The sequence below is a fragment of the Silurus aristotelis genome (genome assembly GCF_946808225.1).
Source record: "Silurus aristotelis genome assembly, chromosome: 15".
Lineage (NCBI taxonomy): Eukaryota > Metazoa > Chordata > Actinopteri > Siluriformes > Siluridae > Silurus > Silurus aristotelis.
Window position 1 is genome coordinate 5,445,850 of NC_139588.1, and position 25,692 is coordinate 5,471,541.

General features: G+C 38.9%; 2 protein-coding genes across 3 annotated transcripts in view; one reads left to right on the plus strand and one right to left on the minus strand.

Annotated features, from left to right (window-relative positions):
- Positions 1 to 771: 771 nt before the first annotated feature.
- On the minus strand, positions 772 to 8,742 carry hnrnpub (heterogeneous nuclear ribonucleoprotein Ub). Its single transcript, XM_083563019.1, has 14 exons — positions 8,001 to 8,742; positions 6,824 to 6,938; positions 5,522 to 5,595; positions 5,274 to 5,413; positions 5,085 to 5,184; positions 4,651 to 4,763; positions 4,284 to 4,547; positions 4,068 to 4,187; positions 3,829 to 3,957; positions 3,582 to 3,750; positions 2,700 to 2,963; positions 1,842 to 2,116; positions 1,616 to 1,726; positions 772 to 1,436 (listed from the first exon to the last, which is right to left on the minus strand). The coding sequence occupies exons 1-14, from the start codon at positions 8,542 to 8,544 to the stop codon at positions 1,386 to 1,388; spliced, it is 2,469 nt and encodes an 822-aa protein (XP_083419145.1). The 5' UTR covers positions 8,545 to 8,742; the 3' UTR covers positions 772 to 1,385.
- A 9,069-nt stretch (positions 8,743 to 17,811) lies between these two features.
- The window catches only part of kif26bb (kinesin family member 26Bb), a 28,611-nt gene continuing 20,730 nt past the window's right edge, over positions 17,812 to 25,692 (plus strand). For both annotated transcript variants that reach the window (XM_083562926.1, XM_083562927.1), the window contains exons 1-3: positions 17,812 to 18,397; positions 18,584 to 18,838; positions 21,366 to 21,719. In XM_083562926.1, coding sequence (XP_083419052.1) covers positions 18,362 to 18,397; positions 18,584 to 18,838; positions 21,366 to 21,719 — 645 coding nt within the window. In that variant the 5' untranslated portion in view covers positions 17,812 to 18,361. The remainder of the gene's footprint in view (positions 18,398 to 18,583; positions 18,839 to 21,365; positions 21,720 to 25,692) is intronic.

The following is a 25,692-nucleotide window of genomic DNA, read 5'->3' on the forward strand; positions in this document are numbered from 1 at the left end:
AGTGCATTTTTCTAATTACAGTTAATGAAATAGCTGCCAAGATATTGGTGGTCATTTTCACACCACATACCCAGAATTGCACCACTTGCCATAGCAAAACTCAAATATAAAAGCGCAGGGATTTTACTTAACAGCCAGTAGATCTCGGTACGGACTGAATTATCCGCAAAACCTTTGTTTTTCTTTTCTATGATTTACTTCTGAAACCAAAAGAAATACTAATCCTCAGTGGTTACATATTGATCAAAAAGATAAACAAACTTGCTTTGTGGAAGATGACTCTGCTCTTACATTTACCTTCTACTACAGTCTGGGGGAACCTGCACTGAAATGGACATTCCAGATCTTTTCATTGTAACAGAGTGTAATAGCTAGATGCTTTAACAAGTAGAAGATTTAACTAGGTGTGTGTGTAATATATATATATATATATTATATATATATATATATATATATATATAAATTCCAATCAAGTTGCAGTTTGTGTAACATATCGCAAGATTACTATAGTGCCATTCAAACCGAAACGCATCATAGCAGAGATTATAGACAGACCTGAAGATTATAGTGAGAGAACGTGACAAATAACTATTACCCTGATACAGGATTGGCGTCTGTACACCGCGTGTATCCTTTGATTCTGGACCAGATATACGAGTTTGTGTTCTAAAACCGAGAAAAGGCTAAACAAAATCAGTCATCAACTTCCTCAAAGGCTAGCTTGTCAATAAAGAAGTCAATAAACCCCCCCAAAAAAACAATCAATCCAAGTTGTACAAAAGCAAATAACCCATTTATTGTAAACCTATGGAGATGAAACTAGTACACACTGGACTGAAAACACAAACAGGATAAGCAATATGTTAGGGGTAAAATAGAATGGGTTTCTCATTAATGGAAGAGGCTTTTGCTAAATAACTACAACTGCCTTTTAACAGCCTTTAAAACGTGACCATCAGATCTGCAAGATCCGATTTTCAAATGCCATGATACTTGCACAAAAAAAAAAAACCATACTTGCAAAATAATAATTTACATTTAGTAAAAATGACAATAAAATCCACATCTCTGAAATCCAAAAGCATTCCATGCAGAAAAAAAAAAAAAAAAAAAAAGAACAATGTGGTTCTTTATAGGATATCAAAACAAAGCTAAAATAAGGAGAGGAGGGGGCGAATTTTTTTTACAAACAGGTAAGGAAAAGGAAAACCCCTCACATCTACAGGTGACCTGATGTTGGGATGTGGAATGCATGTCCACGTGTAAATCATCTTAAAACACGTTTTATTAATTTTTTTAAAAGACAGTAAAAGTAGATCGTTGGGGCTCTGTGGTCACAAGAGGGAGTCCTCCACATGCCACTAGTCTTTAATACAAAAGCCCGCTTAATAATATCCTGGGTGGTACTGCTGACTCCATGGCTTCTGGTTCCAGAACTAAAGATATCAAGAAAAAGGGGCACAGTTAATTATCATTAAAATCTTAATATAATCATATTTTAAGTTGTTCTGTTGATTCATTTTGAATTTACTATAAAATAATCCACTGGTAAGGCTCTCAGAGTAAAGCTACCCTTATAACAAAAAAAAAAAAAACCCACAACACCCCAACTTACCCCCTGCTGCCAGCTCTGATTGAAGGCTTGAGCTTTATTCATGCCAAAGTTCCCATTCCTGTTGCCATATCCTCCACGGTTCTGCTGGTTTCCTCCACGTCCACGGAATTTCTATTTAAAAAAAAAAAAATTGCATGTGAACCAAATAAATACACTAATGCATCAATGTGATGCTATCGTTTTAAATTCAAAAAGAGACAAAACTCTGTACATTAGTCATACGTACCGGGTTGAAATTGCCCCTGCTGGGTCCACCACCGTGACCACCACCACGATTCATGTTTCCCCTGTGCATTGGCTTGCCACGGTTCATAGCACCGCCTCTGTTTGACATGTTCCCCATGCCACCTCGAGAAGGAGGTCCCCTAGGAACCATGTTCCTGTTTGGAGGTCCTCCACCACCTCGGCCAAAACCGCCACGATTTGGGAAGCCGCCTCTAAAGGCAGGAGGTGGCAGAGCACCTCTGGGTGGCCTACCGTAGCCTCCACGGGGACCAGGCACTAAAAAAAAAAAAATAATCAAAATAAAAAATCAGATTTTACACCAAAAAGAAAACAAGGTTTTTTTTTTTTTTTAAAGCAGAGTACACGAGTACACACTCAATGGAATGGTGAAAGAAACGTGATTGCCCAGCAGAGGTCGGCATCCAATGCGCCGAATGCTTTTCATTTCAAATGTTACTGACTCGAATGCTTGCATTACTACTGATATAGCATCAAATGTTTTGACAGTCTAAAGTGGATTTCCTTTGTGTCTTTGTGCCAAAGAAAAATACAAGTGCGGTTAGTTAAAGCAAATGGAACATGGAGTAGGTGAATACTTTTGCAGACAAGGTAGAAATCAAGCACTCGCAAACCTTATTCCGATTTTCCAGTTGATGCTACTTGGAGATTTAATTTCTTGCTAATTAAAATATATATATGTTTTTTACACAAATTTAGGCTGTCTTGAATGACCACAGGCATGTCCTTAATCACAAGTTTGCAACTAAATTCAACTAAGTGTCTTAAACGTCCAGTGGGTGACAAGTCAATCACAAACCAAGAAAAGAAATGTATGCATGGTAGAAATTGATGTCCTTACTCCCTCTGAAGTTGCCACGGTTCTGGAAAGATCCTCTGCCCCCTCGTGGACCGGGGCCGCCTCCCCTGTTAAACTGGCCTTTGCCCCCTCGGCTACGAGCTCCACCTTTCTTGGGTGTGCCTTGGTTTGGCTTCTTTTCTGGAGGCAGGGAACTCTTGCTCTCCTCCTTGTATTGCTCCAAAAGCTTGGTGGCTTCTTCCTTCTGAAGCTCCAGAAAGGTGACCTCTGAGAAGCAGTCACCCACTTCTGGCAATGTGTATATGCCTGAAAAAGAGAAGTGGTAACCTCTACTCACACTGGGCTATAACGGCATTTGAAGAGGCACAAACGAAGGACAGCATTTTCCACGAAGGACAGTTATGCCAATATTACTCTAATTAAAAACATGCAGGTATAAAACCACTATATTGCGTCACAGTGCGTGGATGGGTGTTTACAGCTTGTCGATTGGCCACAAAAAACTTAAGCCACAAAGAAAGAAAACAATTATAAACAAATATAAGAAACATTATGGCCTTACTATTATAAGGTAAACCTTTTTTCAAGTCAAGATCTTTTAGCACTATGGAAATCAAGCTGTATAGCTGTGACTGGACACAAAAACAGAAACCTTCATGGTGTTTATTGCAATAATTTATCAGCCTGTTGTAGAACAATGAGAAGCATTACAAATCACCTACTATTTTTACAAAGTAAAACTGCAAGGTTTATAGTAAATGTTATTTATTTCCTTCTTTAAGCCTGTTATTAGTAGTAGTAATAATAATAATAATATAAAAACCCCACCTGAACTGTTTAGAACTGTTAATTATATCTATAGTAACTTCTTTGCAGCAAACAGCCCTCGTATCTGAAATTGCGCACAGCTAAACAAAAGCTCACCCTTCATCTTTAACACGGCGTGCTCGGGGACGTCTTTGCCGTCCGTTTCAGCTTTTTTCTGCGTGCGCTCCTTGTAAGCCTCATCTGTGGGCAAGACGACAACAGCTTTGCGCTGAAAGCCAGCAAACAAGCACATCTTCCTCCTCTGGGCAGCAGCAGAAACGTTGGTCTTATAAGAAAAAAGAAATAAATAAGCCGGATGGAAAAAACCAAAATCGGTCTCATCATATGGGCACAAACTGTTTACCTGATCCAAAATATAATTCCTCTTCTTGCGGGCTGCGATCTCAATGAACTTGCCGAGGAAGAGAGGTGCGCTCTGGGAGATGGCACTGAGCTTCGTGGTGTCCTTGTTCTGTCGTTTCAAACTGTTTATCTGCAAATGGAAAGTGATGTTTAACAGTATACATCGGTCAGCTAAAGTATAAAGATGAAATAGTATATAGTGAATAATTGTTTAAACGCAAGAAAAGATAAAATGCTCACCATCATCTTTTCCACAATAGTGTTAGTTCCCAGAATCGTGTATTTTCCAGGGTTCTCCTCGACATGCTTCATCACCCACGTAGATTTCCCTGATCCAGGGAGGCCAACCATCACAATGACCTAGACAATTAGATTGGAGGGAAAAAAATTAAAATAAAAAAAACACCATGAAAACAAGTAAATAAAAGGAAACTCAAACTGAGGTTTTGAAGGTACCTCACAGTCTTTCTTGGTCTCAGGCCCTTTGGGTCCACGAACACGTTCCTCAACTGGGATTTGTTGCATGAAAGTAAAGCCTTCTGTCTGAGGAAAATACGGAGTCTCCTTCTGTCCAAAATTAAATTCCACAGCACAGTTGTGGCAGAGAACATGGGGGAAGAGGGCACGGCCAGCCAGAGCCTCCTTATCGACTTTGAACGCCACACCGAGATCCTTCCCGTTCTTAGAGTACGATATTTCGACTTCATCGCCGTCGAAATTCTGTGCGGAAAAGAAGAACATTAAACAAAAAAAATAATAATTTAGTGCATACTGAATAAATTATTTTTTTAAATCAAGACTTGACACTTGAGAGAAATCGTACAATGCAGCAGCCAACAACATCGTTTTCGTCGAAAGCCTCGCCGTAGTCTTCGGTCACACAATTTGACGTCTTCTTGCCCTTGATAGCAAAAGAGTATGAATGCTCCTCCTCACCTGGTGAGAAACAGACCCACCCAGTCAGATAATAATAATAAAGGAGGTAGTATATGCTGAAACACAGCATACAGAGAATCACACTTCAGATAACAAAATCACAAACAGATACCAGCTACTGCAATAGCTCTCAAGTCTGATCATTTAAATGTATTAGAAAGTGTACCGCCTACACCTTTTTTTTTTTAAAATGGTGATTATTGTTTTACTCTTGAATTATAATTAAGACTAACAAGAAAATAACTTCAGTTTACCGGAGAGCACATGTAGGTTTGTAAACTTTTTATAACACATACAGATCAGTGCAGTCGGTTTACTTACCAAGCAGCAAACTGCCATTAGCCAGAGACCAACCCATCTGCACATCATGGACATCCATGTTCTTACTCTTCACATGCTTCACAGGGATCTTCTCAATAATCTGCAGGTGTCACAATTACAAGTTATTCAGATGCCCAACATACACTATGCATAGATAAAATGTGTGCGGTGTAATGGCACAGTCCCCACCTTCATTTCGAGGCAGACTTTGCCTTTGTTCACGCCGTAGGAAGCTCGGCCCCCTGCCCAGAGGTAGGCAAAGCTCTCCATCGTGAGTGAAGTGGCGCTGTAGCGATCTCTGGATACTTTGAAGTGCAAGTCGCAGTTGTCTACACAAACAAAGGGATCACTGAGGTGCACTCGACTACACGTGGGTTTCAGGTATACATCACAAAATGAACGATGCTCAAATGCTTACATAGGGGAGCATAACTTACATGGGTCAAGACACACCAGTGTATCATCAAACTCCTCATCCTCTTCCTCCAGAGGTGGCAGGGGAGATTTGGCCCTGAAAAAGATGAGGCACGACCATTAAATCCAAAAGACCCAATGGCTAACCAACCCTGACTGGAGTTCATAACTTGACTAAAGGACTGTCTCGGGCAGTAATATTTAAATAATCTTTAAAAAAAAAAAAAGGACACAAGCTTGGTTTTACATGAAAGTAGCTTCATGGGCCAATCAGACAGCAAAGGGACTTAAAAGAAAATCCTGCTGCTCTTTGTTGTGACAGGTTGAAAATTAAGGTTATAACCCTGGATCACAAGAGACATAACTTACAATGATGCTAAATTATTAAAAGGCCTTCCAGTAACTTCATATCCCCAAGCTGTGTCTCATGAAAGTCATTGTGAGCCAAATACGTACTCAGGACTCATAAAAGGAGGGTCTAAAACTAATTGATTTGAAGAAAGAAAAGGTATTGAATTGAAAAAAAAAAAAGGGTTAAATTCTAATTTGTCACATACAAACATACTCACCCGTTTACCAAGCCAAAAAAAAAAAAAATGAAATGAAACCATACTGTCTTACCTTCCTTCAGTCTCGCACACAAACAAACAAACAAAAAAAAAAACGAAACCAGAATACACTAAGGAATACGAATACCAGGAAATACTAAGACAGGGAACGCAAGAGAAAACTGACATCCAGAGAAACAAACAACAAAAAAAACTAAACAGACTTGAATAAAGTCTCCTGCAAGAGAACATGAAGTCAGAAGAGCTAGATGTGCACTGCATGCAAGCCACGAAGAATGAACGCTGGAACACTGCTACAACAAAAAAAAACCCATCCTGCTCGTTATCTCCTGTATGTGGTTCGTTACCAGAACACCTCAATCGCCACAAAGGCATGCATTCGGCTACATGACCCGCTGAAATGTGGACTAAACGCCCCTCGTCCCTTAGAGCCAATGTGGTGCTTTCACAAACCATATGTGCGTACAACAAATGGCCTTGCCAAACATTATGAGGAACAGTGACATGGTTTTCAAACTTAAATCCAAATAAATATTTGCAAAAAGGTCATTTCTGCAGTCTTTAGATAGTTTACACAAAAGCACTGCAAGGTAAGGTTTTATTACCCCCCATTCAAATGATTTATATTTTATGAAAGAGGGTGTTTTCACTTTTTTTTTATATTATTATCAAAAAGGTAAGGCATTGGCTCTTAAAGCCAATACATATTAAAAGTGGCACTTCGGGGATAATGAAGGCCATTACTCCCATCCTTACCGGCTGTATTTGCTTTCTTCAATAAATTCAAAGTAGCCCCTTCCATGTTCCTCTCGGCGTCTCTTAACACCCTTCTTATTCTTCTGATCAGCACTGATGTCTTTGTCCGCATCTCCTTTGAAAATAAAACAAACAGTGATGAAATAGGTGTGTTGGACCCTGGTTAAGGGTGGCCCACACATCCAGGAGCTCTCCGAGGCTCTCCTTCGCACACGCTTTAAGTATTCGCTGATGGGTTGGAAGAAAATAAATCAATAAATAAAGGAAAAAAAAATCAATTAAAGAATGATGTGTTCTCATGCTCTAGGTAATAGCAAAATGATCAGCCCATTCGGATGGAATGAACCGGGCGAGAAGGTTAGACTTTACATTACAAAACAGAAGACGAGGTATTATTTTAGTTATACTTCACGTCTTTTGTCCCCACCCAGACCCCAAACAAATATATGGAGAATACACATATGGAGAAAACAGACCTGCAAAAAGGATCATGTCATGACCAGTTACTTACATGCTGATCATTGTGTGTTATAACAGAGCCACAACAGAGACCTGACTCTCATTCACTGAACAAACCCTGATCATTAACAGATTTTGAAACATAGAAAACTAACCACTATATATACACACACATACATATGAATAAACATACAAGATCGAGTCTATACTATACTCCTGCAGAAACACACATCCTGCCTATCTTTGTTCGCTTAAAGGTCGTCTATGAATAACAAAATGGCGAAAATAATCATACAGCTCTCTCACAGAGCAGTATCTAAAACTCTTTTTTCCTCCCTGGTGCCTAAAGAATTTAGTTTATGGTAACTTGGAAAAAAAAAAAGAAGAAAAAAACCACACGCACAATAGCGTTCATTAGACAAAGAACAAGAGCCAAATGAACGCCTGCGACACCATTCACTTCAGCCATTGTCCCAGGGGTTCGGCTAATCACTAAGCTAGCAAAGGAAAGAAGAAAAGCCCTAGCGGTATCCGAGTTAACCTTACAGCTTAACGGGATTAAAAATACGCACAATAAAACGTCGCCGAATAGAAAGAGAACGATAAAATCGAACAAAAAAATGAGCCGCTTATCGCACGCTGATTCCGGACCGAGTCCTGGCGGTAAGGCGAGCGCATTGCCCGGCAGCGGGATTGAACGCATGTCGCCGAAACTCACCCTCAGTCGTCTGCGGCTCTTGCTCACCATCTTCTTCGTCGATTTTCTCGGCGGCTGCGGCGGCGTCTTCATCCTCCTCCTCTTCATCCTCATCGAACGCTTTGTCCATCTCAATCCCGGCGTCTCCATCTTCGTCCTCCTCCTCTTCCTGGCCCGCTTCATCTCCTTCTTCCTCTTCGTCGGCCATTTCGTCGTCCTGCCCAAGGTCCTCGTCGCACTTGTCCTGAGCGCTCACCGGCGGGGCAGCGCCGCCGCCTCCATTTTGCTCCTCGGCCTCCATGTTCTCGCCCGCGGGCTCTTCGTCCTCATCCAGCTCTTCGCCCATGCACTCCTGCTCAAGCGCTGCGGCTTGGCCCTCGTCGCCATTTTCCTCCTCTTCGTCCTCCGCGTCGAGCGCCGCGTCTCCCTCTTGGGCCTCGGCGTCGAGCGCGGCCTGTAGCCGGTCCATGAGCTCGGCCTTCAAGCCCTTGTCCGACAGCTGACGCTTCTTCAGCTCGTCCTTCAGCTCGTTCACTTTCAGTTTCTTCACGTTAATGGTACTCATTTTCGCTGTTGCTTTAGTAGGGGAAATGAAAGAAATGTACTTATTCGAATAAAAGAAAAGATATCCCCCGTCGCGTCTCAGAAAACCAATTCGTGTGAAGCTACAGCGCCGAGCCGCGTTTCTGCTCTACCGCGCCGGCGGTCGTAAAAATCCGCTCCCGCTTTGGTGCTGAGGGGCGGGACCTACGACACAGACACGCCCAATATTACGTCACCTCCCGCCATGAGGCCTAAACAGCGGTTGCAGCGCTGCGCTCGTGCACGCGGAATTGAACGTGTGATTTATTCATGTGAGAATGAAACGTAACTGTTATACATTATACACGTAGTATATATATATATATATATATATATATATATATATATATATATATATATATATATATATATATATATATATATATATAAACAAAAAAGCTCAGGTGAGCACAAACTTCTTCTTTCGGTTTCTCCCATTAGGGGTCGCCAACAGCGGATCATCCGTCTCCATCCCCCCTGTCCTCTATATCACCTTCTTTCAAACCAACTATCTGCATGTCTTCCCTCACCACATACAAAAACCTCCTCCTTGGTCTTCATCTTTTCCTCCTTCCTGGTGGCTCCATCCTTAGCATTCTCCTATCGATGTAGGACATGTTCAAACCATCTCAATCGCCTCCCTCCCTTTGTCTCCAAAGCGTCCGACATTCGTGTTTAGTCTAATTAGCTTGTTTCTAATCCTGTCTATCCTTGTCACTCCCAACGAAAACCTTAACATCTTCAGCTCCGCTACCTCCAGCTCCACCTCCTGTCTTTTACTCAATGCCACTGTCTCTAAACCATACAACATCTCAGGTTTCACCACAGTCCTATAAACTTTCCCTTTCACTCTTGCAGATACTCTTCTATGACAAATCATTCCTGCTATCACTCTTCTCCACCCACTCCACCCTGCCTGCAGTCTTTTCTTCACTTCTCTCCATTACTTTGCACTGTTGACCCCAGGTACCTGAACTCATCCACCTTCTTCACCTCTTCTTCCTGCAACCGCACCACTCCACTGCTCTCCCTCTCATTCACACACATGTACTTGGTCTTACTTTTACTGACTTTTATTCCTCTTCCTTTCAGCACATACCTCCACCTCTCCAGGCTCTACTTAACCTACTCTCATCACAAATAACAATATCAACCGCAAACATCAGTCCACAGAGACTCCTGTTTGACATTGTCCGTCAAACTGTCCATCACCACTACAAACAGGAAAGGGCTCAGAGCCGATCCTTGATGCAGTCCAACCCTCACCTTGAACCAATCTGTCGTTCCTACTGCACACTTCACTGCTGTCACACTGTCCTCATACATGTCCTGCACCACCCTCACATACTTCTCTGACACACCTGACTTTTTCATACAAAACCACAACTCCTCTCTTGGCACCCTGTCGCACGCTTTCTCTAAATCCACATATACACAATGCAACTCCTTCTGACCTTCTCTATACTTCTCCATCAACATTCTCAAAGCAAATAATGTGTCTGTGGTGCTCGTCCTCAGCATGAAACCATACTGTTGTTCACAGATGGTCACCTCTTCTTTCAGCCTGGCTTCCACTACTCTTTCCCATAACTTCATTTTGTGACTGATCAACGTTATTTCCCTGTAGTTACTGCAGGTCTGCACATCTCCCTTATGCTTAAAGATTGGTACCAGCACACTCCTTCTTCATTCCCCAGGCATTCTCTCACCTTACAGAATCTTGATAAACAATCTTGTTAAAAACTTTCCATTCTTCTATTGCTATGTCATCTGGTCCAACCGACTTTCCACTCTTCTTCCTCTAAATCGCTGCTCTCACTTCCTCCTTACTAATCCTATCCACTTCCTGCTTCACCATCTCCACACCATCCAACCTTCTCTCTCTGTCATTTTCATCAGCTGCTCAAAATACTCCCTCCATCTTCTCAACACACTCTCCTCACTAGTCATAACATTTCCATCTCCATCCTTTATTGCCCTAACTTGTAGCACATCTTTCACAGCTTGGTCCCTCTGCCTGGCCAACTGGTATAAATCCATTTCTCTTTCCTTAGTGTCCAACTTCTCATACAGTTCTTCATATGCCTTTTTGTTGGCTTTCGCCACATCCCTATTCACCTGCTGCTGTTCACCTTGTACTCCTGCCTACTTTTCTTATCTCTCTGTTGATCCCAATCCTGTTTTGCCAACGTCTTTCTCCTTATGCTTTCCTTCACTTCCTCATTCCACCACCACGTCTACTTGTCTTTCATTTAGGTGAGCACAAACAACAGACAACTCAGACACAGTCTCAGTGTTCAAGTCGAGGTTGAAAATTTATTTATTTAGTCAAGCCTTTTATCAGTAGATTTTTTCTTAGGTAAAGGAGCAGATCTGGAGGGATCATGGATATAGAGTGTTTGGTGAACTGAAATATTTGTATGCTGTCGTCCCCTCACTCTCACACATTCAGTCAGGTTTGTTGATGGTGGTGTGGTGGGTCGTCTCTTATCCCAGAGATCCCTCATGTCTGTGTTACCTTCTGGTTCTCCCTTTTAGTTATGCTGCCATAGCGAGTCTTACCAGAGTCCAAACTGCACAGTGTCCTTAACTTTCATACAACAATAAAGACACTTAATAATCCATATCCTTCTCTTCCTCTCTCTCGGTTTCTCATTAACGCCTTGTGTGGTTTCATGAAATTCTGGAGTAAGAACGGGCGCTTTGAGGATGGATTGGACTGTAGGTAATGTAAACAGTCTGCTACACTGACTCAGGACTACTTTTCGCTTCTGATCATCATCACTGTACCCCGCAACATCGTATATCTGCTACAAATGGACATTCAGTGCAACACAGATGTGGATGAGGTTCCCTCTTAAGTCTGGTTCCTCTCAAGGTTTCTTCCTTATGCCATCTCGGGGAGTTTTTCCTTGCCACAGTCGCCACCGGCTCGATCATCAGGGACAAACTTAATTATAAAGAACATATATTAACTTTTAATCACCACATTATCTGTGTAAAGCTGTTTTTAGACAATGTTTATTGTTAAAAGCGCTATACAAATAAAAATGAATTGAATTGAATTGAACAGATTAAAAAATATACACAATTTCTCTCCGAAGTAAACTTGCATTCAGAAAACAGGTGGGGAAGATCAAGTACATCTTTCCTTTATAGGCCAGATTAGTCATTGAAAAGTGTTTAAAAGCATCTATTAAGCTCTATTAAAGCATCTTTCTGCAGTTTGATGTCCTGCTGGAGCACTAAGCATTGTCTACATCATAGCAAAACAAAAGGACATCAGCCATGTCATCTGAGAAGTGACTGTTGGGAAATCTGGTAAGGGTTACAATGACATCTCCAAAGAATTAGAAATTCTACAGTGAACAGGATAAAAACCAAAAAAAACCATAAATACATATATATATATATATACACACACATACATACATACATACACAAACACACAAAAATGCAAGACTCTTCAAGACTGTTCTTCCCAGGAGTTAGCATTCCAGAAAATTCAGTCCAAAGTCAGACAACTTGATTCTCAGAAAACCCCGAGAGATACATCATGTGACCTACAGGCATCTGTAAGCACATAAAATATTTATGTTCATGACAGCACAGTCACAAATCATGAAATGGAAGTGTAGCTAGGAGAAAAAATGATAAAAAAAACAAACAATAAAGCATCATACTCAGGTTAGCAGAATCGCTTTTAAACAATTCACATTATTTCTGAAACAATATCCTTCAGACATCTCCAAGGTGGAGGTGTTTGTTCATGCACAGCTGCAGGTTTGGCAAAAACAAATACACCAGTTTACCACAAATGCATTTGCAGGCACAGGACCTCTTTAAACCAGTAGTTCTTTTAAAGAACAGTGAGACATTTTTGAGACAAATCTAAGGCCATCTGTCCAGCGAGATAAAACTGGATTTTCCAAGCACAGCAGCAAATTGGCATCTAAATGGATAAAAAAAAAAACCATAAGACTTCCATTTGCTTTCCCCCAGGCCGACTCGCAAATGTCATAACACATCAACATTTTCACGTCTTTTGACTGGATGGCCAGAGAGTGCACTTTTCAGAGCTTTCAAAATGCATTTGTTCAAGTGCACAATCTCAAATATATTCATATAGATTAAATAGCTGTTTTTTTTAGTCCACAATGGCTTACAGAGAAGAAGAAATATATTTGGTCGCAGATATACTTACGAGGACATTTACAAGATGGACAAGATCAACCAAAACAGCTCAAAACAGTTATTAACCTTTTTCATGAACCATTTATACTTTTGTGTTTTCTTTCTCATAGATTTTGCAGAAAAACACACAATTTGCCTTCATTTCAAATCCACAGGAAAACCGTAATGACTAGAAAAAAATGCACTAAAATACAGGGATAACTCTGGGTCATTTTATGGGGATAATATCGATGATTCTGCTGTAGATGACATTTGTGGGCGGTGCAGCTGTGGCTGCAGTGAAAAGAGACTTGTTGAATTGTGTTGATTCGGTTTCTTTCTTTAGTAATTCCATTTAATCTCACTGTATGAGATTCCTGTCTGTAAAGCAACATTTTGTTCTACTGCGTTTCTTTAAATTATTGATGGTTTCTATAGCTGTGTCATCACAAGGATGGTATTAATAGGTAGATTGATTTAGGTAGGACACCACTGAAGGCCTCGGTTTAAGATGCACAGCCCACCACTGGTAAGAACAAAGTACTTTGCTTCTAACTTCTGAAGAGGTGATCTGTCAACAGTAGTATATGTGTCAGAAGAAGATTCGAAGTGGTTACAGTGTTACAGGGTTATGAAGGACCATAAATACCATAAATAGGTCATGTTACTTAAAATAAATAGATATGGATTAATACTGCCACCATTATTTTATTAAATTGGAAAGAAGCTGGTTATTCAAACACAATGGTGGGAGATAAGGTAAAATTAAAGTTGGAAAACTAAAAATATGGGTGTTAGACAGGTTTGCAGAAGATTGATTGATTGATTGTGTATTTATCGTTAACATCCTGGATTCTGAACTTAGTTTGCTTCTTTTGCCTGCCATTTTACTTATTATTGAGAAACAAGATTTGATACAGATCAGCAGTAGTTTACAGGTCTATATGACCAAGTTAGCTCACTATTTTACAATTACTCATCATTAAGCTAGCAAACATCAGTTTGCGTTACCACCAGCAACAAAGTAAATGTAATTTGTGACTAATGTTACTCTTAACATGCTAATCTATTAATAGAATGATTTAATTAGTCAAATACTGATTGATATCTAATACATTTATCATGAGCCCAAAACCTTCTTTTCAACTACTTCAAAAAAGTAAGTACAGAGTCTTTTCACATAAGTTAATTAAGCAACAGTCTTGTGAGAAAAATGATATGTACATTATAGCCATAATAAATCAATGTACCTATTTTGGATATTTAAGTACAAGGCAAATACTTTTGTACTTTTACTCAAGCAAAACTTTAAAGGGAGGATTTTTACTTTTACTGGAGTGATATTTTACCATGTATCTCCACTTTAACCCAAGTACATGGTTTGTGCACTTTGTCCACCACTAATTATCGGCAAGATGGTATTAGCTTAGTCACATCAAACTAGCATTAATTAATTGCCTTTCCCAAATAAACTGAAACCACTTTCTTCTTTTTCACAGAAGCAACATATGTTTTACCTTAAATGTCACTTTTGAATGCCACATCCAAAAAAGTAGTAACTGTAATCAATGATATACAGTATCTCACAAAAGTGAGTGCACCCCTTACATTTCAGCCATCATTTTATTATATATTCTCAAGGGACAATACTATAGAAATGACACTTGGATATATTTTAGAGTAGTCAATGTGCAGCTTGTATAGCACTACAGATTTACTATCCTCTATAAATAACTCAGCTTCACAAAATAAAGCAGGAATAAAGAAGACCATATTTTTTTGACGTTTTCAGCAGCTGGACTTACAACCTTGATTACACACACACACACACACACACACACACACACACACACACACAAAAAAAAAACCCTCAAGTTTGAAAACCTTAAATGTCCACTGTGTTGGCTTGTCCTAAGAGTAAGTCCACTCTGTAAATGAACAGATACGAGTCGTTATACTACAACAATAATGTAAAACACTTTCACTATTTTGTATTTCACAGTGTGAAAAAAGAATAGGAAAAAAAAAATTAACACAACATTATAACATGCAAAAACATGCATAGATTTATACATGTCTGAATGTGATAATTAGACCAATCACTCTATAGTCACTATATAGTCCTAATTTTACACTCACTGGCTCATGTGCACTGTAACCAAACCCTGATATAATACAGTTTACTTCCTGTTGATATAAACATGTGTTCACAAGACATTGCTTTTAACCAACAATTTACATATTGTTTAACAATAGAAAAAACTTAACAGATATGACAGGACTTGAATTAGAGGCTTTACACTTCAACGTTAATAAGTTGTTAAAATTTTCTTTAATAGAACGATATTAATGAGTCAAACACTGATTGATATCTATTCAAACTATCATGTGCCCAAAACCTTAGTTTTAACTACTTACCAAAAAATCACACAAATAAGGCTGATAAAGTATATTGTATAAGTACTATATATGGATAAATAAGAATAAAGTTTGAGTCAGGAGTTTCTTCCATTATTTATTCCTCTCTAAATGTTCTGCTTGCTGTTAATCTGATGCTGAACTGTTTGTTAATGATAAGTAGATACCAATCAAATCAAGTTCACAACAGAGCGTGCGCTCAACCCTGATTGGATGGATTGCTGTGTGTTTGACCAGTTAAGTTTTTATCCACTCATAAATAAAAAGGAACGACTGATTTTTGTACAAAATGTAGTTGATATTCAGATATTTGTCTCCACAAATCTAAATACTTTAGTAAAGTACAGATACACACTTAAGTACAGTAACGAATAACATTTACTTACTGTCTGCCACTGTCTAGCAGTTACGGTAAAGAATGTCTAATAATCAGTTTCGAATTGTTGTTTTAACATGAAAAACAGTGCTTTATGGCTCAATAAACTTTTATAAAACTATAGAAAAAATATTATTAATGCCAGGTTATGCAATTGAGATGAACGTTGATGTCTATCGAATCAGGTAAACAAGAATCATACAATGCAGACAAAGAAATAAACATGGACTAAATTCTCAGTGAAATTTAATATAACAATGTTAAAATTAAGACGATTCATTTAATATATTTTACTAAACCAAAAAGTATTTTTTAGTGTACACATACATGTTCCTTTTGTTTATTTGCATTAAACTCAAAAAGGCAAAAAAAATAAAAAATAGAAGCATTAGACAGTGAATAACTGGAAGAAAGTTATGTCGATATGAGTACAAATTGGACATTTTTGACTCTATTAAAAGAACTTATGTAAGACGAAGAGAAGATGTTAGCAGACTGCCTGGAAACCTTTTGGTTTTGGGTTGTTTTGGAGCAGGGAATGTTGGAGACTTAAAAGGAAAACGAACCAACATGGCTATAATTCCATAATCATCACCATGCAATTCTGTCTGGACTGCAGATAAATGTAACCGACTTCACCATACAACAAGACAATAAGCCAAAGCGTACGTCCAAACACAGTAACTGTTATTTACACAGCAAACAACTATCATGGATTGGTCTGTCCAGTCACTGCACCTAAATCCTATTTAGCTACTCTGGGATGAACTGACTTGCAAGGTCAAAATGAAATTTCCAACCAGTGAAGAACACTCCTGGCATGTCAAGGTATTTCATCTGTTTGGGAAAATTAACTGTCCAAAGTGTCTAAAGGTGTTAATCGTGCTAATGGAGGATTTTTCAATGAAACTAAAGTGAACGTTAAATGAACAAATTGTTGAATAGAAACAGAAAGAAACACACGTTTCTCTCAGAAACCATAGAAGGCCACACTATATATAATAATGTATGTATATGTATATATATATATATGAAAAAAAAAAGTTTGGACACACCTTCTCATTCAAAGAGTTTTCTTTATTTTCATGACTATGAAAATTGTAGAGTCACACTGAAGGCATCAAGGGCTATTTGACCAAGAAGGAGAGTGATGGGGTGCCAGATGACCTGGCCTCCACAGTCACCGGACCTGAACCCAATCGAGATGGTTTAGGGGTGATTTGGACCGCAGAGTGAAGGCAAAAGGGCCAACAAGTGCCAAGCATCTCTCGGGGAACTCCTTCAAGACTGTTGGAAGACCATTTCAGGTGACTACCTCTTGAAGCTCATCAAGAGAATGCCAAGAGTGTGCAAAGCAGTAATCAAAGCAAAAGGTGGCTACTTTGAAGAACCTAGAATATGACATTTTTCAGTTGTTTCACACTTTTTTGTTATGTATATAATTCCAGTTATGTGTTAATTCATTGTTTTGATGCCTTCAGTGTGAATCTACAATTTTCATAGTCATGAAAATAAAGAAAACTCTTTGAATGAGAAGGTGTGTCCAAACTTTTGGTCTGTACTGTATATATATATATATATATATATATATATATATATATATATATATATATATATATATATATATATATATATATATATACTCTACTGTATATGTTTGGAATGACGATGAAAGAACTATTGACTATATTTCACCCATCAAAGTCAACTGTTAACCCTATTTTCTTTCGTATTTTTAACCTGTCGATGGGGGGCGCCATTTCTCTGTGATAAACTTTGTAGTGAAGGGCACAAGGACTCAATGTACTGAATCGATTCTTCTGAACTGCCTGTTTAATGGAACTGAAATCTGCATCTAGTGACACTGTGTATGCTGCATTAATTATAGTAAGTAATACTATAAAAAATGCAGTAATCTACATTTATAGATTATATGGTCACTTGTTAGGCCACATAATGCGGTATGCATGTATAATCTATGTGACATAAAAGTGCAAGACAAATCAGGCTCATTGGGAAAGAAGGAGGTAACTCAGTGGATAAGATGTTGCACTTTTGATCAGAAGGTCGTGAGCTCAAATCCCTCCACCAACCTGCCACTGGTGGGCCCCTGCGCAAGGACCTTAATCATCAACTGCTCAATTGTATAAAAGAGATCATGGATAAGGGCGTCTGCCAAATGCCATAAATTTAAACGATTGGACATGCATTAAGGATTATTCAGTGTGTATGTGTGTAAAAATTATTTGAACATAATGAATAACTTGGGCGAAGAGCCCTTGTGCTTGCAAATCGACAAGACTCGTATAAATGAATCGATGCTTTCATGATTCTCTCCAACATCTCACCATGCGGTAACCAAAACAGGTCCCGAGCTTCAGGTCTCCTGACAATAACTGGGTGGCACCCTTCTTCTTTTCCTTCTTCTTCTGCACGGACTGGGAAAAGACAATGAAGGTGGAAAAAAACAATCCACCTCAATTTTTTTCTCTTTGGTTTTTATTTTAGTTCTTTGATCCATGAAGCATATTAATAATAATTATTCTAACACGGTCCAGATGAGTAAAAGTGAAGAGAAAAGGAGTCTCCAGGAGTTCAGCAGGACATCAGGCGTCAGATTGATCAGTGGAGTGCACGATTGAGTGATTTTTCAAGCCTTTTCTGCTTGTTTCGGGTTGGAGCGCGTAAATCACTACGCAGGACACTTTTTTTTACATCGTTTCCGTGTTGATGCGCCTCCGGGCTGCACCCACAGCCTTCTTTCATTAACTGAGTATAACTGGAGAACCTCAGGATACGGAATGGTACTTTAAAAACAGCGTTTTTGTGAGCCATGGGGTCTTCGGATATAGCGCGGAAACAAAGATACGTAAGTATAACATTTACGAGACGCCTAAAGCGCCCGATGTGCAACTACAGGTGTTCCTTAATTCTTCTTCTTTTTCTTTATTGCTAATGTGTGTTTCATGTTGCACATTTGCACCCGAGCATTCACAAACATGTGGCATTGTAACTTGGATGGGATGATGATGATGATGCATGTGATTGCCCTCAGCTCGCTCAGATGACCGGCAGTAAGTCGGCCGGTCAGGCGCAGTTCAGCGCGATGTGCGTCCCGCGCGCCGAGCGCCTCTCTCCAGAAGGTGCAGGAGCTACAGGAGCTTCAGGAGCTTTAGGAGACTCCAAACGCTCCACGACCAAAAGTGAGAGAACACCGGACATTCGTTTGTGTGAAGAGTGCGTCGGTCGTGTACTAGTCTTCAAGGATCAAGCTCTGCGAATATTAAAAGATGGCCACTTCTCACGCAATGTAAGGACATCACCATTATAATATACTATACTATACTATACTATACTATACTATACTGTACTGTACTGTACTGGACTATACATTACTATACTATACTATACTATACTATACTATACTATACTATACTATACTAACCTTGTACTATACTAGATAATACTATACTGTACTGTACTGGACTATACGTTACTATACTATACTATACTATACTATACTATACTATACTATACTGTACTGTACTGGACTATACATTACTATACTATACTATACTATACTATACTATACTATACTATACTATACTGTACTGTACTGGACTATACATTACTATACTATACTATACTATACTATACTATACTATACTAACCTTGTACTATACTAGATAATACTATACTGTACTGTACTGGACTATACGTTACTATACTATACTATACTATACTATACTATACTGTACTGTACTGGACTATACATTACTATACTATACTATACTATACTATACTATACTGTACTGTACTGGACTATACATTACTATACTATACTATACTATACTATACTATACTATACTATACTATACTATACTAACCTTGTACTATACTAGATAATACTATACTGTACTGTACTGGACTATACGTTACTATACTATACTATACTGTACTGTACTGGACTATACATTACTATACTATACTATACTATACTATACTATACTATACTATACTATACTATACTATACCATACTATACTGTACTATACTGTACTATACTGTACCGTACTATACCTATACTGTACATTGTACTATACGATATAATACTGATTTATACTGTACTATACTGCATTGTACTATACAATTATGTACTGCACTATACTATACTACACAATACTATATAAAATAATACTATAGTATACTGTACTACACTACACTCTATTAAACTATACTATATAACACAATAGACTACACTGCACTATATAAAATAATACTATAGTATACTGTTTTACATTACACAATAACACTATACCGACTGTATTATACTACATTATACTTATACTATACTATACTATACTGTTCTATACTGTACTATACTGTACTATACTATACTTACACTAAACATTATACTATACTACATAATATTATACTGTACAGCACTATAATGTACTATGCTGTACCATACTATACCTATTCTGTACATTGTACTATACTTTAAAATACTGATTTATACTGTACTATACTGCATTGTACTATACAATTATGTACTGCACTATACTATACTACACAATACCATATAAAATAATTCTATAGTATACTGTACTACACTACACTCTATTAAACTATACTATATAACATGATACTATGGTATACTGTACTACACTACATAATAACACTATACTGTACTGTATTATACTTCATTATACTATACTATACTATACTATACTATACTATACTATACTATATAACTTATGTACTTTACTATATAACTATAATATTCTGTACTACACTATGCTCTACTAAACTATACTAAATAACATGATACTATAGTATACTGTACTGCACTACACTATACAGTACTACACTATACTATATTTTTCTACACTATACTGTATAGTATTACACTACACTATACTATACAATACTGTACTGTACAATATTATACTACAATACATTATACTACAGTTTACTGTATTTTGCTGCACTATACTATACCATATTGTAAAATATTATACTGTACTACATAACACTATACTATACTGTACTATTTCCTCAGTGAGTGTATTTCTAAACCTATGACTTCATGCATCATGGCTTTGTGCACACTTATCCTCATCCAACAGTTTCTTGTGACACAGGACTGACCCACACTTTGTAATTTAATATCCATTACACTCACAAGCTAATCTCTCTCTCTCTCTCTCTCTCTCTCTCTCTCTCTCTCTCTCTCTCTCTCTCTCTCTCTCTCTCTCTCTCTCTCTATCTATCTATCTATCTCAAACGAGTTTAAATCGATTAGGGTCTGCTATAGAGCTGTGACTCACATGTCTCCCCCTACTCTCCACCTTCCATTACACAGGGAAGATTTAAAATAATGGGTGGAATGGCAAAGAAAAAAAAAAAACACAGTTGTTTCTGTAAGGTTAAAATGAAAACGTAATGTTATTAAAAAAAAAAAGCGATGCATCAGTGAGCGGCATTTGTCTCAAATCTACAGTATGTAGTAGATTAAATGGGTTAGTGGACCACTCCTTAGCGTATGCCAGTCACACTCATAAAATGTCTGGACTTAGAGAGTCTGCATCCTTTGCAGTGGGCTTCATGTCCACTGTAATTAATTCTGATGTCCATTTACCGTAGTTGTGCGAGGAATGATGCGCAAGCCACACCAACCTTTATGATGCGAATTTCTTCTCTACTACACATAATTTGCAGTGTATTTCAGTAATAATAATATAAAAATATATATATTATGCATGTATAATAACCAATAATGGCAAGTTATTATGCCACAGCCTTGCATTCTGTCCTCTTTTCCTTTTTTTACACCAGGATCCAAAACTCTCCATCCTTCTCTATGAGAGCTTGCGAGTGCCCGCTTGGATTGGCTTCTCTGGTTACTGTGACGTCTGCTTCACTCACCTGAGCCAGCTCAAGCGGGAGGCCATCCACACGCTACTAAACCAAACCCCGACCATCTGGCCCATTTCTCCCCCTGCCAGCAACTCACCTAGCTACGATGCCTTGGGTTCTCACACTCTGCCTAGAGCCACCACCTCTCGTTCTCCAAGCCCTAGCAAACGGCAGAAGTTAAGCAACACAAGGACGGAAAGCTGGGTCAGGGAACACTCGTGCTTTGATACCCTGTGGCGTGCAAATAGTGAAATGTCACCAATTCCTGACATGGTAGGTGGCTCAGTTAAAATACATGTAATCCATTTGAATTAGCATTGATTTTAGGGAAAAAAAAAAAAAAAAAAAAAATTTATATATATATATATATATATATATATATATATATATATATATATATATATATATATATATATATATATATATAAATAAAAAAAACATTTATTTATTTATTTATTTATTTATTTATTTATTTATTTATTTATTTATTGTTCCTAAAATATAATAATCATAAAATTATAATCCTATTATTATATGCAATTTTTACTTTTAGACAGGATTTTAGATGAAACAAATCTTTTGTTATTTCTTTCTCTTATTACAATGATTTCCCACTATATATTAGCTTTAATTGAAAGATCCCAGACCTAGTTTTCTAATGATTTTCTTAATTACATTTCTGTGCACTTGATATAAAATGTGAACAGACATCAGTAAGAGCCATTATCTTCAGGGTATGACGCAATCCAGCATGCATTTCGTTATAGCATGTCACTTTTCTTTCATTTTATGTGCGTACTGATGATAGCCAGGGCTCATGTGTGTGTGTGTGTGTGTGTGTGTGTGTGTGTGTGTGTGTGTGATTCACAGCCTCTCTAACCAGTCTCAATTAGAAACCAAGAAATTTGGCTGCGTGCCTTCTATAGTTAATGGCAAGGCCATGCTTTGCCTTTAGTGATTTATTCCTGTCATACAGTAGCCAGTCAAAAATAAGGACATGATCGATATCTTGCTAATATTTAATGACTTGTGGAATATTCATCCTCTCACAGTGCAGGGCGATAAATCACAACCAACCGGAAAGCTTTCTATAGTAATAATGCTTCAGTGCAGCACTTGCCCCTGTATTTGCTGATGAAGGGGTGGACAGGGGGCTCAGCTGAAAAAAGGGCATGTATGTGTAACTAAATCTCCCCCCGCCATTGGAGAAGCTAAGTGCAAAGTGAGAGTAGACAGAGAACTGAGGGAAGGAAAGGCGAGCAGAGGGAGTATCAGTATTATGATGATACAGAAACCTCGACACATCAATTCCACCATCTTCTCCCAAATGAGTCACAGGATCCCTCTCAGCAGTAATTGGCATTACAACATGGCATTATTTTCCTTGTTCCAAAAAGCATGCAGTGGGCTCCTGTTTCACGTTGATGAAAAAAAAAACATTGATGAGGGCATGAAGACTAAACCTTATCCTATGCAGTGTTTCTTGAATGTGAGTGATCCATCATTAAGAACAATCCAATCTGAGATCTGATCTAGAGAGACAGGCAACAGGCTGATTTCTAAAAGGCAAAAGAGTTAAGTGAAATGAAATGAAGTCCAGAGCTTTAATAGTCTCTAAGGAATGAAAGAGGATCTGATCTAGAGTGAACTTCTAACAAGGGGGTGGCTAGTAAACAGCAACCTGCGACATTTTTATTGTTAGAATGAAACCACAGTCTACTCTACGATTTATTACATTCATTATTATCATCATCATCCTCATCCTCATTTTATTTATTTACTTTGTTTTATCCTATTTTCCTCCAATCTGGTCATTTGCCAATTCATACCCACTTTCTCCTAACCACCAACAAGGAGGGTAAGGGCTATTACATGCTCCCTGTAAGACGTGTAGAGCCTATCCAACTCCAACTGCTACATCACAGGGAAGCGTAACACAGTCTTTGTGAGCTCACAAACTTCGTTATTGGCTAGCGTTACTCTGATTGACAGGGGAGGGATTAGTGTCCCTCCCACTAAGAAAACATAGATATTGAATAGACATTTGGTGCCACCCAGATGAGGATGGTGTTCCCTTTTGAGTGTAGTTTCTCTCAAGATTTCTTCCGCATGTCTTCTCAGGGAATTTTTCATTTGCAACATTCACCACTGGCTCACTCATTAGGTACAAACTTACAATTATAAGGAACAAACATATACATTCTTTTATTACCACTCTGTAAAGCTGCTTTGAGGCAATGTTCATTGATTAAAGCGATTAAAGGATTTCCGCACCGGGGTTGGGGTTAGCTCTGCTTTTGCAGGCGTTACCCCCACATCCAGGGTATTAATGTTAGAGCTAGATGCTTAGCGACAGATTCCAATTATCAATAAAAATGTTGTGGGATTGACATGGCAACATTGTTTCTCACACAAAAACAGGATTCATGGTTGAAATGTGAACAGTGTGAAAGGTGAACCGATAACCCAGGATTCTGTTTAGCATGACCAAGGTTTAACTAAATAAATGTAAATAGCAATAATATACTGTCATTTTGTTGTAAACTTTGAACTTGTATAACTATTTTGTGTAATTTGAGATATCTGAGTTGTGTAGATGAACATGATTGAATTTCTCGGTTTCATCCTTTAATTTTTTATAACCCAGCCATTAGGGGGGCACAAGCCAGTGTACTCTTAGTGCCGGTCCCAAGCCCGGGTAAATGGGGAGGGTTGCGTTAGGAAGGGCATCCAGCGTAAAACATGTGCCAAATCAAATATGCGGATCACAAATGAGAATTTCATACCGGATCGGTCGAGGCCCGGGTTAACAACGACCGCCACAGGTATCGTTAGCCGACAGGGTACCGGTGGAAATTGGGCTACTGTTGGCCGAAGGAGGAGAAGGAGAGGAGGAAGGCGTCTACAGAGACGGCAGGAAAAGGAGCAGTGTAGGAGAGTAGAGGTTCGGGTTGGTACTTTAAATGTTGGTACTATGACGGGTAAAGGGAGAGAGATAGCTGATATGATGGAGAGGAGAAAGGTAGATGTGTTGTGTGTTCAGGAGACCAAGTGGAAAGGGAGTAAGGCCAGGAACATTGGAGGTGGGTTTAAACTGTTTTATCATGGTGTGGATGGGAAGAGAAATGGTGTAGGGGTGATTCTGAAGGAAGCGTACAGTAAGAGTGTAGTGGAGGTGAAAAGAGTTTCTGATAGGGTGATGATCGTGAAGGTGGAGGTTGAAGGGATGATGATAAATGTCATCAGTGCCTATGCTCCACAAGTTGGCTGTGAGATGGAGGAGAAAGAAAGATTCTGGAGTTAATTAGATGAAGTGGTAGATGGTGTACCTAGGAAAGAACGATTGGTGATTGGGGCAGACTTTAATGGGCATGTAGGTGAAGGGAACAGAGGTGATGAGGAGGTGATGGGTAGGTATGGTTTTAAGGAGAGGAATGTGGAAGGGCAGATGGTGGTAGATTTTGCTAAAAGGATGGAAATGGCAGTGGTGAACACGTATTTTAAGAAGAAGGAAGATCATAGGGTGACGTATAAGAGTGGAGGAAGGTGCACACAGGTGGATTATCTTCTGTGTAGGAGATGCAACCTGAAGGAGATTGGAGACTGTAAGGTGTTGGCAGGGGACAGTGTAGCTAGACAGCATCGGATGGTGGTCTGTAGGATGGTTTTGGAGGCGAAGAAGAAGAGGAGGAAAGTAAGGTTTGAAAGAAGAATAAGATGGTGGAAACTGAAGGAGGAAGAGTGTAGTGTGAGGTTCAGGGAAGAGGTCAGACAGGGGCTCGGTGGTGGTGAAGAGGTGCCGGATGATTGGGCAACTACTGCAGGAGTGATGAGGGAGGCAGCTAGAAAAGTACTTGGTGTGACATCTGGAAATAGAAAGCAAGACAAGGAGACGTGGTGGTGGAATGAGGAAGTGCAGGAGAGCATTAGGGGAAAGAGGTTGGCAAAACAGAAGTGGGATCGACAGAGTGATGAGAAAAGTAGGCAGGAGTACAAGGAGATGTGGCAGCAGGTTAAAAGGGATGTGGCGAAAGCCAAGGAAAAGGCATATGAGGAACTGTTGACTAGTGAGGAGAGTGTGTTGAGAAGATGGAGGGAGTATTTTGAGCAGCTGATGAATGAGGAAAATCAGAGAGAGAGAAGGTTGGAGGATGTGGAGTTGGTGAAGCAGGATGTAGATAGGATTAGTAAGGAGGAAGTGAGAGCAGCGATTAAGAGGATGAAGAATGGAAAGTCGGTTGGACCA